This window comes from Pollachius pollachius (genome assembly GCF_949987615.1).
Source record: "Pollachius pollachius genome assembly, chromosome: 4".
NCBI lineage: Eukaryota > Metazoa > Chordata > Actinopteri > Gadiformes > Gadidae > Pollachius > Pollachius pollachius.
This window is the reverse complement of record NC_136937.1, coordinates 15,331,258-15,346,318: the sequence shown is the minus strand read 5'-3', so window position 1 is coordinate 15,346,318 and position 15,061 is coordinate 15,331,258. Positions and strand designations below refer to the sequence as shown.

Below are 15,061 nucleotides of genomic sequence, written 5' to 3'. Positions count from 1 at the left end.
AGGGTGTGCCGTGTTGTTCTGAGGATAGCTGTAATCTCCAGCCAGCGGTACATTCTCCCTGAGCTCGCCAGTGTTCCCTGGGAGTTCCTTATTGTCCCGGTCCATTTCAGAGCCACGCCGGGAGTGTTCTGACTGAGCAAATCCGACATGTATGTTTTATAAAGGGCTCTTTAATGCTGGAGCTCTGATCGGATCACATACAATAGAACAGCAGGAAGACTGGTGTGTTTAACATCTCAGAATTGCTTTATTCAGTCTTTATAGTGAAAAATGTAACCTTTAAAGCTGAGGACAGTTGCTTTTTCAAGTTAGTTTTTATAGCAAAGCATTTTGGAAAAGGGTGATCACTTTCATTTTAATAGTTGGATGAAAAAATATAGAATTTTATTTGATAGCAATATTACCCAAGTGTTGTTAATGACTATATTGATGTGGACATTTTCTGTGCCGCCATAGGGTTAAATTCCCTTCACATCCACTACATGTGATAAGATACTTGTTTGTGCTGGGCGCCATCTGCTGTTTGTTTTGTAGAATTGCTTTCAGACATTTTCAACAGAACATGGCTTTCTGTTAGAAATGAGTTAACCTCAGAGAATAACATAGGTGGAAGGTTGTTTTTAATGGGATCAATATTAGCAATCATACATATTTAATAATTGGTTAAAAAGAGGATAAAGTGCCAGATGTTTTCATGTAATGTTATGCATGTTTACTGACTTGGTGTGTGTGTGTGTGTGTGTGGGCCTTTCTCTGCGTGTGTGTGTGTGTGTGTCTCTGCATGTGTTTCTATTTTTGTGTGTGTGTGTGTGTGTGTGTGTGTGTGTGTGTGTGTGTGTGTGTGTGTGTGTGTGTGTACGTCATCAGACACCCCCAACTCCGACACGGAGAGCTTCAACCCGTCGCTGTGGGAGGAACAAAGGAAGCAGAGAGCCCAGGTGGCCTTCGAGTGTGACGAGGACAAGGACGAGAGGGAGACGCCCCCCAGGGTGAGTTATTCTCCCCTCCCCCTCGCGCTCGCTGCCCGGACACTTAAGCCCTGCCCACACGCAGCCCCAAGCCCGGTTCATGTTTGTAGGGCAGCCCGTAGAACCAGTAGGGTCCCCAAACCAGTACGGTTTGAGCAGAGCTGAACAAGCGGCGCATGGATGGAGCGCCGCAGTGTTTGTTTCTGCTCGCTATCGTCAAGGACACTTTATCACAAGGTCTATTTTATAGTCTTCAAAATAAAATATTCTGTCTCTCTTTGTCGCGACATGGCCTTGTGCTTTAGGCTTTGTGCTGACGGTACAGAGGAAGAAAAGTGGAACAAAATATTCATAATATGTGTATTTGTATATGTAATGTCTTCATTTATTTGACGGCAGGGTAATGCAGTTAAATAATTGAACTGTAATACTGTGCGGTTTTAAGACTTTTTAACCTGACTTTTTAACCTGTGAATAACCTTTTGAATACCTGGCCGTTAGCAGTGTTCCCTTACCGTCCCCACGGAAATGATTCATTTATAGTGTGTGTGTTGTGCGTTCCTGTGTGTGTGTGTGTGTGTGTGTGTGTGTGTGGTGTGTGCACTAAACTGAACTTCATAAGAGCAGCCCATAGGCGGGCCTTCTGCCCTCCATGTCCCCACAAAGAGCTGACTCAGAGTGTTTGTGTGTGTGTTTGTGTGTCCTGCTAGGAGGGGAACCTGAAGCGGTACCCCACCCCGTACCCTGACGAGCTGAAGAACATGGTGAAGACGGCCCAGTCCGTGGCCCACCGCCTCAAGGAGGACGAGGCCGGAGAGGGGTCCGGCAGGGACGGCCGCCCCCAGGAGAGGAACCACATCGGCATCCAGGACGTGGGCGTCAAGGTGTGTAGCGGAGCGATGTCCCGCCTTTATACCCCTCTGTGGAGGGCTCCTCCTCTAAAGGGCGAGCTGCGATCACAGTTAGTCATCCAGAGATGGGAGGGTAGGTCCGTCCTTTAGACCAGGGTCTAGAGGAATCCTAATACCGGACTGTGTCCACTTTGGCTCGGGGATCTCGCACACTTCCCTAAGGCCTTAGTCCTTTAGCTCGATGCCTAACCCCTCTTTAATGACGGCTACCTAAAATAATGCCACTTCTGCTGTTATTGGTATCGTCTTACTAGCTGGTTAAAGTAACACAAAGTACAGCAATGTAATGGATTACTTGAGTTTGTAGAAATTGTCCCTGTTTTTTTGTAACCTATATTTGATTGACATGCTGTCATAACGACGTGAGTTCATGACCCAACCCCACGCTCTCTGCCCCGCCCCCCCCCCCCCAGGTGATTGAGGCCCCCAGCGCCAACGGCCAGGCCGTGGACGCGGAGCCCATCTCCCACGCCGACGACTCCACTGCCCCCAAGGACAGCTCCGAGTCTTACAGCTCCCAGAAGACCCCCTACAAGTCCTCGGACCCCTCCATGATGAGACACGAGGACACGCTGGAGGTACTGCTTGCAGCGATCTCATTGGCTCGCAACCTCACAGTGTCACCATGACAACGGGGACCATGGAGCCATGTGCCCGGCGAAATGCTTTTGATTCATTAACATTCGATTTACATAATGGATCACATGGAATTCTATAGTGATGCATATTCTGTTTGATGTCAGTAAAGTGGTGTCTTCTCACACATCCATTGCATCTGTTATCCCTGACATGTGCTGTGCATAGAGGCAACCCCAAAAAGCCGGAACTACACTGTGTGTGTGTGTGTGTGTGTGTGTGTGTGTGTGTGTGTGTGCGCGTGCTTGTTTATCGATCACATAATGAACCAACTGCGGCTGTCTGCAGGACTCTGAGGATCTGTCTGATGAAGAGGAGGAGATGAAGGTGGCGGAGATGAGGCCACCCCTCATTGAGATCTCCATCAACCAGCCCAAAGTGGTGACCCTCAGCAAGGACAAGAAAGGTGCTTAACTATACGTCCTACTTACATTCATGTCCTTTGGTGTCTCTTCAGCGGCTTCTGTCCCATCATGTGGCAGACGCTGTGCCGGTATTCATTGTCATCAGTATGTTAGGGATGTGCTTTGATCATGCTAAGGTATGATGTACAGCTCCTCCATACTAGACCCCTCTGTCACGTATTTCTGTCAAGAAATTACATAGTATTGTTTTTTTTCAATTCCAAAAAAGATCCTTTAAAGGTTGGAAAAAGAGTCGTTATTCATAGCAACAATCTGTTGTTTAGGAATAAGCGACGAGTAATTGCCCTAATTGTCCAGTGACCAATTGATCAGAATTAAGCGTTCAACAAAGCGGTGTAGTGCGATAAGGTATTGTGTTATATCAATGACACTACAGAAATCTCAAGCCAGAGACCATTTTGAAAACGTTGTGAGTTTAAATTGAGATTTGAACATGGATCACTCATAGCACTACTGTATGACGTACCACATCTACCCTCATCTAAAACAAGTTGCCTCTGGGTTTGGTTTACCTTGAAGCTTTAAGACTCTCTAGCTACAATGACCCTAACAAAGAGCTCTCTGTTTCTGCACATCAGATGACGGGAAGGACGCCGACTCCCTCCTGGACGACACGGTTGCCAACAGCAACCAGAACAACAGCAACTGCTCGTCGCCGTCGCGCATGTCGGACTCGGTCTCCTTGACGACGGACAGCAGCCAGGAGAACTCTCTCTGCACCCCCGAGAAGGAGGCCAAGATGCCCTTCTTGCCCAAGAGCAGGTGGGAGTCGTGCACCAGTCGTCCCGTAGATGACGCTCTCAATGTCGCCTCCTCTTGGAAACTGATCTCAGATCAGATTATATTGCATCACTTTTATCACGGCGATGGAAAGTTGTCTTTGACGGAATCTCCATGAAATAGTCATATGAAAGCGTTTTAAGGAACTTTTTGTAGTAGTAAGGTTAGCTTTGTGTGAGAACGCTGCTCGCTTGATCAATGATCTGCAGTTGGGATTTTGACAAGCAATGATGCTAGGATGCTCGGTTCTTCTTTTTGGTTGTTTCTTTTGTTCAGACAACAAATGAAAGTATCAAACAGGGCATTCATCCCCATCCCCCCACCTTACCCACCTCTTCTCCGCAGCCCCCAAAGATCACACTTTGAAAGTAAAATGCTCATCAAAATAGACAAATAAATGGAAAAAACAAACAAAGCTACATTATAGGTTAAAACCTTAAGGCCTAAGTGAACACCTTCAAACGTAACCAAACGAGGAGTCTCCAAACTGGAGTGTGATCTAAAGTTCTTTGTGACTCCATGTTGCTGGTCCGTCCGTTAGTTAGTGTGTCTCCCTCAGCCTCACCCCTGTGCTGTTGAGTCCCCCTCACCACCTCCGTGTCGCTTCTCCCGCAGGCTGGAGGACGAGAACATGAACCCGGCCAAGGAGACGACGCCCTTCCTCCACAACGGCAATGGCTCGGCCTCGTCCCTGCAGGCGGCACTGCGCTCCCAGCGCGCCCTGCCCCCCGGGCCGCTGGGCGACTACGACCTGTCGGTGGAGGCCCGCCTCTCCTTCCTGAAGAGGGGCGTGGAGGAGGTGAACAACGGGGCGGTGGACGGCTACACGCGCTGGGACCAGATCAACATGAACGTCTCCCAGCCGCTGCCACCGCCGCCCGCCACCGACAACCTGGGGCGGCCGGACAACCCGGCCAGGTACACCCGCGGCCAGACCCAGGCGGACGAGGGGCGCGGTCACTACGGCAACAACAACAACAACGGGGAGCACCTGGAGAACAGCGGCCGGCGTGGCGTCGGCGAGCGTCTGAACGGAGTGGGGAGCAAGCAGGGCGGCGTGGACGCGTCCCTCTCGCGCAGCACGGAGGAGCTGTCCCCCGAGAAGCGGCTCCTGGCCCCGCCCACGGTGGCGAAGGCGCAGAGCATCGGCAACATGGAGAGCAGCGGCGGCGTGGGGATGAGGCTGTACTCCATCGACGCCGGTGTCCGTGACGACGCCTGCGACGGGCAGGCGGCCGGCCGGGCGATGATGATGGATGCGGAGGCGGCGGCGGCGGCGGCGGCGGCGGCTCAGGGCCAGAGCATCGTCCGGAGCAAGTCGGCCTCGCTGCTCAACGAGCAGAACCTCCAGGTGTACCCGGGCTCCTCGTCCTCCTCCTCGGACCTCCTCGCCGCCAACAAGCCCGCCGCCAGCAGCAGCCGGTACCCCGTGGCCTCCAGCATGGCCCTGGGCCTGCACCCCCCCCAGTACAACATCCAGTACTCCAGCGGCGGCCAGCCCCCCCCCGCGGGCCCCAAGGACGGCCTCTGGACCCAGCGGACCGCCGTCCCCCCCGAGCTCCAGGGCTACCCCCCCGGCCCCCCGCTGCCGCAGCAGCAGAACTCCCTGGCCAACACCAACTACTCCAACCGCAACCAGGCGCTGCCGCCCGGCTACCCCGCGCGGGCCCCCGGCGACATGTGGGCCAAGGACCGGCTGCAGCCCTCCGTCCCCTCCTCGGGGGGCCCCCAGGGGCCCGGCCGCAGCAGCACCCTGCAGCGGCAGAGCAGCGGCTCCTCGGCCGTCTCCATGGGGCGCTACCAGCTGCCCGAGGGCGAGTACATGACCTACCGGGACATCCACACGCTGGGCCGGGGTCCGCTGGCCATGAGCCACGCCCTGCAGCGGCCCCTGTCCGCGCGCACCTACAGCATGGACGCGCCGGCCTCGACGCGGCCCCTGGGCGGTCGGCCCCTGCCCCAGGACCACCTGCTGCCCGAGCGGACCATGTCGGTCAGCGACTTCAACTACCAGCACCTCAGCCCCAGCAAGAGGCCCGGGGGCCGGGTGCGCTCGGAGCACTCGCTGCTGGACGGGCCCCTGCTGGGGCCCGGGTCTCGGGGGCCCGTGCCCACCGACTGGAGGGACCAGGTGATGAGGCACATCGAGGCCAAGAAGATGGAAAAGGTAAAGGATGACAAAAAATAAGGAGAAAAGTGTCTCGTGTTGTTGTTGTCGTTGCTGTCGTCGTTGTTGTTGTTGTAGTGTTGTCATGTTAAAGGACGCCGCAAGTTCGAACCAATGATTTTCTTGGCATACACACGCCCGCGCGCACACACACCGCCTCTTTAAATGCCGTTTTGAGTGGCACAAGACGCACCAGAACATAAATGCTACTAACAGGTTTCAGCAGACTGCCTCTACACTAACCCTGTTGTTGATGAGCTTCTATTAAGTGGTGGTCACCGTCGTAAGGCCTCGCTCTGAACAGTGGGGTCTGTGTGGGCTTCTCCGTGTCCATGTCATCCCCTCTCCACCTCAGAGCTCGCTGTCTCGGTCCTATAATTCCGCTCACGCCCCGCTGGGCTGGTCTCACCACCACCACCACCCGGGCGGGGGTCGTAGGGCCATGCATGCCAGCCAGGGCTCTCTGCTCAGTAGTCCGCGGGACGGCCTGTCCCTCGGACCCTCGGGTTTCTGCGTGAGTACGGTGTCGTCAGCGAGCCGGCTAGCGTGGACCTCCACTCCCAGTAGTCCTTAGGCTGCTTCCTCTCAAGAGCAGGAGATCATCCTGTGTTCCAGTCTCTCTCTCTCTGTTCCCTGGGTCCTTCGCTTTGAACTGAGGAGTCATCACTGATCTGGCTTGAAAGGAAATGTATTCTTGGGCTAGTTTAGATTTGGCCTTTTAAGTGAAAACGTTTGCCGACTTGTGATGTCTTCTCAGACGGAAAGATGGACTGACTCCTGGGGTTAATACGGTTCTCTAATGTGATTTTAGAATAGCTCTTGTTTTAAAAGGGGCATTTTTAGTACTTTAGTATCACTCTCGATAATCATGTGTGGATGGGCCTCCCAACTGGGTTGTGAGAGGCCTTAATAATGTACATTTAATGAATAAATATACATATTATCAGAATATATATTGGGAAGGCCAACTTACACAGTCACACTTACTTAAGCACTTACATACACTTGGGTATAACTGTTTGTGTTTACATCACAAAACATGGGATGATAAAGGGAGTTTTTTACATTTTCGGAACATCACAGCAGGAAATGCCCCCTTTCAAACTAGAACAGGATTCGGGACCCCTTAGCGTTTCCTCCCCTCTCTAACCTGCAGGTGTCGAAAGACACTGTTGTCACCTGTGGGCGTGTGAACCCTTGTGATTATCACCACCGTGATCTCCCTCCCCTGCTCCACCTACTAAACAGACCCTTTCAAATCATTCTCATGCCCTTTCATCCTCCTCTCGCTGCCTCATGTCGCTCACATCAGTCCTCCTATGACCTTTCCCCACCTGTGTGAAGATGAGTACTGTGTCTGTCGGAGGTAAGTGGCAGGAAGTAGAGCCTTTAAGGAAGGACGTGTTTGAATTGTGGGAAATTAATGTATTTGGCAAGACCTAGGAAGACCATTGATGGCATGTTGATATGTTTCCTGTAAATGCTGCTCTCATAAACCTCCACGTGTTTTACAATGAGTGGTAGAGACGGGTCCAAATTAATGATGGATATTTCTGATTTATTATCAATATATCAACACTTTGGCATCGGCCTTCCTAGGTTTTGTCCCTAGTTCTTAATCTCCATTCCTAATGTACCCTTCATTTTGGCGTTAATCCTAATCACCCTCTTAATATTCCACCAAACTGCTTTTTTCTGCCCATGTATTGACACAGGATGTTAACATAGGGGTTGCGCTCTCTCTGTTTAGGACGACGTGTTCAGCATCCCGGGCCAGCAGAGTTACACCCTGGACCCTCACAGAAACGTAAGCAGGAGAGGTCGGGCTTTTGACCTCGGCTCAATGAGTCGACAACTATGAACTGAATTGTGTGTTTTTCATCCGTCCTGCTCGTTTCTGCTCCAGGCCGAACTCAAGGACGTAGGAATGCAGGAGCGAGCACAATTTGTATTAAGCTAAAAGTTGGAGGTTGCTATAGCAGCATAATGTTGCTTATATAAAAGAGGATGAAAGGCCAATAGTGCTATGTCCATTGCATGGCAAAGCTCCTCCAACAACCCACCTAAACTGAACACCAGCAAGCAACGATCCCAAACACACAGATTCATATCCCATTAGGGTGTCCCCCAACTTATAACCACATGTCGTCCCCCCCCTCCCCAGGTGCCTCTAGTGAACGGCCAGCTGGGCCCGGGCCCGGCCCTGCGTCCCACCATGAGCCAGAACTCCATGGCGCGCCACCCGTCCCGCGAGCAGCTCATCGACTACCTGATGCTCAAGGTGTCCCAGCAGCCCGGACAGCACGGCCCCCCGCGCATGCCCCAGGAGGCCCTCCAGGAGGTAAGCCCCGTCCCCTGTGGGGGGCGTGTTAGAACCACCCCTAGGGGGAGCACAGGGTTGGCGGTGGAGATGGGTGGGAAAGACCACGGTTGGGTGCTGTTGGTGGGGGCGTGTGGGGTCCATTGTTTTGAGGTTCTCCCTTAACTTGGTCTTGGCAATAATAATTGTTTATTTGAATATTTGCTCTGAAATATTTCATTTTTCCCTGATGTGTTACTCTTTTATTCATTTCCCTACGTCAGGGGTTTCAAACTCAACTTACCTGGGGGCCGCCGGAGGTAGAGTCTGGGTCGGGCTGGGCCGCATCAATTATTCCACAGAAAAAATGAGCACAACTGACCCAATCTAAGATAATGATCGGGCTATCATTAGATCACGTTGGCTATGTGATCGCTGACAGCAGGGGACATTTCATAGTGGTTGGTGGTAACCGGGACATTTTAGCGTCCTTTGGCTTTTGTCGGGACTCAGGACACGTGTTATGGGTCCCGTGAACCGGGCCGCGTAGCAGGGTGTAAATGGTGCTCTTTCAGTGTTGTACCGTCCTGAAATACATATAACAAACAGAGACACGGGCACATCACTTCCTTCCTCTCCGACAGCACGTGGAAAGAGTAGATTTATTGTACAGTTCACACTTGAACACAATTTGAGATCTACTCAATCTTCATTAATCCACTATACATATTCTCATATATGCACTCTTCACATAACACAATATTATTTAGTATTTTCTTAGGTTTAAACCTTGCCACAAAACAGTTTACTAACTGTGTTTCCTCTTCCCTGCAAACCCGGAGCAAACAGACACACAAATCACAACTCTCAACAATGATAAAAACATGAACTTTAACCAAATGTACAGGAAGCCACACATTCGCACTGACGCAACAAACACACACGCATTCGTACCGACGCGACAAACACACACTCGCATTCAGACACGGACGAGGACATGAGCACCCGCCGCTGCCGGGCCACTGCCGTTAGCAGCCAACGTCGACACACACAGGTCCCGACACGCACACACAAACTCTCTCAACACCAACACACACTCGAGGACAACAACACATCAACACACGAAGCTCAAAAGCACCGATACCAACCTGAAATACATATAACAAACAGAGACACGGGCACATCACTTCCTTCCTCTCCGACAGCACGTGGAAAGAGGACGACCGCAACGCAACCCACTCCGTCGCAAACTTTCGGTCGGCAACCGGCGCCCCGCCTCATACTGCCCCCTGCTGCTCGTAACGCTAAATTACTACTGTGCTTGCAACACCATGAACCGGTTTTCCAACCTCAATTCATTCAAATATATTTGAAATCAATGTGATCTCTCATGGGCATCACACACGCAACTCAAAACTGGGACTGTCTGGTCACCTTATCACAAGTGATAAAAAAGCGTGGCAAGCCACTTATCAAAAATGTGTGTTTGACAACGTGCGGGCCGCACTAACACTAAACTTTGATGTCAAGTAGGGGGCCACAAAATATCATCCCGCGGGCCTCAATTGGCCCCCGGGCCGCGAGTTTGAGACCCCTGCTCTACGTGTTCAATAATTTGTGTATTTATTTATTTGACTGTATATCACTCTCTTTAGGGTTACATATCAGTATGTGTTTGCTTGCTGCTGCATATTGCCTGTGCAGGGACTGGTTGAAGTAGAGTAATGGGACTCGACTGAGCCTCCCTGTTCAAATAAGTGTTGAAGATGATATGGTTTCACTGTGAGTGACTAACTCGTGGCTCTGCTGCTGTTGTTCCAGATGTGTGTGAAGGTGGAGAAGAGTCCGGAGCTGGGCTTCAGCATATCGGGTGGCGTGGGCGGGCGGGGAAACCCCTTCAGACCGGAGGATAACGTAAGCCTACACTCTGGACTATTGATCTTCTCATTGAACTAGTTACAAACCACAAAATTTTGGATGCATTGGAAACGGATGCCAAACCAGTTGTATGAGCTGGTCCCTGCCAACTATCAAATGTTTTACAATGCTTTCTCGCCAACCTGTGGTTGACACCTTTTAGTCCATATTTACATCTTATCCTATTATAAAATGTAGGTGTGTGGTTTGTAAAAATGCTTTTTTCGGTGTGTGTGGTTCCCTCAGGGGATCTTCGTGACGAGGGTCCAGACAGAGGGGCCGGCATCCAAGGTCCTTCAACCTGGCGATAAGATTCTCCAGGTAATGATTCGCAGAAGGTAGAATAGTGGGGAATAGGAACTAGTCACGGAGCTCGTCACGGAATCTGAGGAGCCTGACGTGAACATGCAATATCCCGAGTTTGAAATCTCAATCATGGGATATTGCCCAATATCCCGAGATAGCGAACCAATCAAATTGCACCATCTTAGGAGGGTTCACGTGTAGCATATACTAACAACAGCTATATCTTCGCTAGTTTAGTCTAGTACTACCTGGTTCATCAATGGAGCAGACCCATAATCAGTGTTATGAGCGACAGCTGTGTTGATCCTACAATACCGGCTCTGCAAAAAGGAATCCCGAATAGTAACAGTTGTTAAACTAAAAAAAATGAATGAAGATCTTGGAGTTGAGACCCACGACTGAGGTGTGAAGTTAATTCTCCCTGGGGGTAACCATGGATACATATCTGTTGTCCACAGGCGAACGGCTACAGCTTTGTGAACATCGATCACGGGTACGCAGTCTCCCTCCTGAAGACGTTCCCCAGCACTGTGGACCTGATCATCCTGAGAGACATGCTGTCATAGGGTCGCCGGGCGCGACCCCCGCCCACCACCCGAACACTTAACGAGGACAGACAGAAATAAAGACAGGGCCAGGTGATCCGGGAGAAGAACCAGCAGACAGATCGATGGCGACTCTTATTTGTATTTTTATACACAGATCCGTTGGTCTTTCATGACGTGAACTATTTATGATGAAGACCTCGGCAGAACCTTTTGTCCCACGAAACATAGAGGGGTGATAACGCCCCACGCAGTGAGAAGGGGAAATCGGGGGGGGGGGGGGGGGGGGAACATCGGGACGCATGCGTCGGGAAGAGGCCATCACTGTGGAATGGAGTATTTTTATATGAAAAAGGAAACCTGTGTGTGTGGGGTGGGAGGGGTTAATGTTCTCAACGCCACTGTTGGGCTCTCTTTGTACAGAACATTAAGTTTATTCCACTCATTCGTCCTCATCACTCATCAGCCATCGGTGTGCTTTGGTTTCCGTAAGACTATCGCCGACCACTAGGGGGCACCGCTCCAGCGTTTTTAACATTCAGTTTGCCTTGATTTTTTTTTGCTGGTCTTTTATCGTGATTTTTTGTATTTAAAAAAACATGTACGTTGAAACCACTTATAGGTTGGCTGTGTGGTCTGGAATGGGGGATAATGTTATGGTAAGTTTCTTTTTTGTGTGTGTGTGAACATGAATGTAGTTTATGGGTGGGGTGTAGAGGGGACAGTGAAACTGATGTCCTCGTGTGGCGTGGAGGGCGACAGACGTCCCACCATAGAGCTTTGTTTCATCCTGTGATATTTTCGGGCAATACTGACATCGGGGTACTCCAACTGCACACCTACTGGGTCGACGAGCCACACCTGCTTTATCATTTACACCTGGAAGGAAACCACTGCCAGGGCTTACGCCAACAATAACAACCAAGCACCTTTATGGACCAACCATCGCAATATGACTTGATATCAACACAACCTCGGTGCTGAAACACAAACCACGACAAGATGCTTTTCTGCATGTGATAATTTGGGACGAGGAATGGAGAGAATTGGGCCGGAGAAGGTTCTGGCCTTTTTGGGAGAGCCATGAGATTATAGATGTAGTGCATATCTTTTAAAGGGGCGGCGTCCATTTGGGATGCAACCGGAGCAGGATTTTCGCAGACCAGAGGGGGTGTGGCTTCGCTAGGTATCCAAAGCATGTTTGGAGAGTGGAGAGGGGCTGGATGCACGAAGAGACAATAGGGTTTTAAATTAATCAGTCTACACTTTCTCCGCTGCTCCTTTTTTTAATTTAGGGCTTTTATTCCCTTTCATAAGGAGCTGACATTGGGTTTGAAGAGGGCCGACTAATAGGGCAAGAGTTTCAGTGTCTGACCTGTTTGCGTGAGGGGAAAAGATCACAGTTTGCCTTCCTATTTGTACAAAATGTCTCCATCCTTTCAAGCTTCTCACTTAATTCCTGTGTGTATGCGACAGTCTTGGTTCTGTTCGTTCTGCAGAAGATTTTGGTGTGTGTGTGAGAGAAGTTGTTCATGTGAGAAAATGTTTGTGTGAGAAAGTGAGTGAAAGAGAGAAGCAAGGTGTCAAGTGCCATAGACCTTGAACTGTTTGAATACGGGAGGACAGTTTCACTTCCGGGACCCAAGCAATATTCACTTATTCATAACGGACAAAAAACAGCAACTCATCGTTGAGTATATTCATTTTTTGTTTTTTGTTGGTTTTTGCATTATGGCTTAGCAATAGTGAAGAGAGAAAAAATACAGACAACTTTATTTTTTATTCTTAAAAAGATCAGCATTTTTAAAGAAAGACTTTTAGTAATCACTGGTTTTACATACATTTTATATTGTGGAAAAAATGTTTTGTAATAAAACGGCATTGTTAATATAAACAGCTGTTTTTTTCTTTTTTGGTTTCTTTTTTGGTCATCAAATTACTAATTGAACATACCCAATTCTAATCAATGCAGAAATCCCAATGTTTAAACTTTGTATTCAAGCAAGTTTTAAATCACATGCCTTTTCATCAGTAACGGTCACTCGTTGGATCAGTATACCAGCTGTCTGCATGAAATAGACCGACTCCAGTGGTAAAAGATTATTTGATGAGACGTGTTTCCAAAAGTGGTGGAAATGATTACACAGTATTGGCTTCACACATTTTTTGAATATGTATGTGACCACCAAATTATATGTACAATATTTATATAGTAATGTATATCCCCCTCACACTAATTCAGTGAAAGCCATTCCTGCATATTTTCAGCATTTGTGTCATGCACTGTACCTGTATGTAAATCATTTTGACATGCACAATGACTTATGCTCATAAAGAGACGCTGTCTAAACAAAAAGAAAATGACACTGTTAATTCAAAAAAGGTTTGACCCCTTTATGATCGCGACATTTGATAATTGGGTGAATGAATATTTTTCCTTTTTTTTTAACGATAGTTGATTTTTCGTGGTTACAAACCAACTATTCAATGTTTTTTTTGTTAAAATATTTTGTCCAAGTGACATTCCCTCCTAAAAGTGCCCCAAGTAGATTTTAATGAGATTTTATAATTTCTGTTATTGGATTCTATATTGGATTTTCTTTAACAAATGATTTGTTCCTGAATTGATAGTACTTCTCTATTGATGAGGAATTGACAGTCCAATCATGTAGACAATCGAACCTGAGAATCTGAGTCATCACTTTTTTTCCAAGTAGTTCTAATTTATTTTGCAGTCTCAGTGATTTGTAGACATTATTATCCAACCGATTACTTCATGTAAATACCTATAGAAAAACTTGAAGAGAAAATAATCATGGCATTAGTGGTTCGAGTTTGTAAAACCAGCAATAAAATCTCCATGCAGACAGGCAACCCTTTTGATGTTAAGCAGTTAGCCTTCCAGAAGAATCTCTGGAAAAAGGCAACAGAAAAATTATCAATATGCATTTATCCAACATTCCAGATTTTGTATATAAACACCCTGTTTATGAAGTAACCTGTGGAAAATAAACTAATGCTCTTCATTGTTTGGTCTTCTCATGTCTGCTTCATGTCATCTTCAACGTTTTTGTACCATAAAGAACTTTTTTGATATGATATTCTGAAATATTTTTTGGGTATTATTGGCCCCATTTATGCCTTCTGTATGAACACTGGAGTCACACACTACTGAGGATGGCTGCTGGTGACACCAAACACTGGTCTTTTTAAAGGGCCCCTATTTTACCAAAGGTTGTGATGTGATTAGCCCTTCGAATCTGTGTATGATGGATAGATAAGCCTACCAGTTGGCATGGTCCACTGGGTAAGCAGGTAGACTGATCTATCCAGCATACATGTAGGTGGAACACTCCTTGTGTTGTGCTCAAGTCAGGGCAGATTTTGAAGTGGCTTGTAATGGCTGATCCCTCTTAAACCTGGTGGTAAAATAGGGGCCCTTTATCCACTATCGAATCCTTTATTAAGTGCTCCCCGTGCAGGTGCAAATTTCCTCATGAAATGAATGATTCACTGCAAAACTTAAACATTAAGATCCACTTCTTGTGTCGGCTCGTCAGTTCTCACCAACACATCCATGGTTGTTTACGTCCTTGGTTTTGAACAGAGAACTCCTAAGATGGCCGCACTCTGGAAGTATTGGTCAAAACCGACTGGATATCAACAAAGTATCCAGATTGTTGTATTTAATTGGTTATAAACAAACCACTGAGGGTTTGTTTTGTAATTGAAATGTTATGTGACATTTTGGTCTAAACGGGCCCCACATGGATTTAATACGATTTTATAATTTGCATTATTTTATTACATAATCCCAAATGAATTAATAGTATATCTGAATCTTATCAAAAATACCAACAAGGTATATTGTGAGTAAACTACCCATCCCAAAAATAAAAACGTTTACGAAAATAAAAAAGAGCAAGCTCACAAAAAAATATTTTTAGGACTGAACTATTAAAGAATAGTCTAGAGATAATACCATAAATATGCATACTTTACAGATTATTCCCATCGCTTTAGGTGTCTTCAGCCCCTTTTGTTCTGGACCCCCACAACACACGGTGGCGCTGTTCAACTTGTCCACTTCCTCCTACTGATCCAGAA

The 15,061-nt window shown here is 48.1% G+C and overlaps 1 protein-coding gene across 3 annotated transcripts in view; it reads left to right on the top strand.

The window, feature by feature from the left end:
• Window positions 1-11,212, top strand: part of erbin (erbb2 interacting protein) — a 41,666-nt gene extending 30,454 nt beyond the window's left edge. For 2 of the 3 annotated variants that reach the window (XM_079735362.1, XM_079735361.1), the window contains 12 exons: window positions 868-989; window positions 1,679-1,852; window positions 2,293-2,457; window positions 2,804-2,921; window positions 3,519-3,702; window positions 4,336-5,887; window positions 6,243-6,401; window positions 7,638-7,694; window positions 8,052-8,228; window positions 10,008-10,100; window positions 10,350-10,424; window positions 10,868-11,212. In XM_079735362.1, coding sequence (XP_079591488.1) covers window positions 868-989; window positions 1,679-1,852; window positions 2,293-2,457; window positions 2,804-2,921; window positions 3,519-3,702; window positions 4,336-5,887; window positions 6,243-6,401; window positions 7,638-7,694; window positions 8,052-8,228; window positions 10,008-10,100; window positions 10,350-10,424; window positions 10,868-10,975 — 2,984 coding nt within the window. In that variant the 3' untranslated portion in view covers window positions 10,976-11,212. The remainder of the gene's footprint in view (window positions 1-867; window positions 990-1,678; window positions 1,853-2,292; window positions 2,458-2,803; window positions 2,922-3,518; window positions 3,703-4,335; window positions 5,888-6,242; window positions 6,402-7,637; window positions 7,695-8,051; window positions 8,229-10,007; window positions 10,101-10,349; window positions 10,425-10,867) is intronic. The other variant, XM_079735363.1, reaches the window with a different exon arrangement.
• The last annotated feature ends 3,849 nt before the right edge of the window (window positions 11,213-15,061 follow it).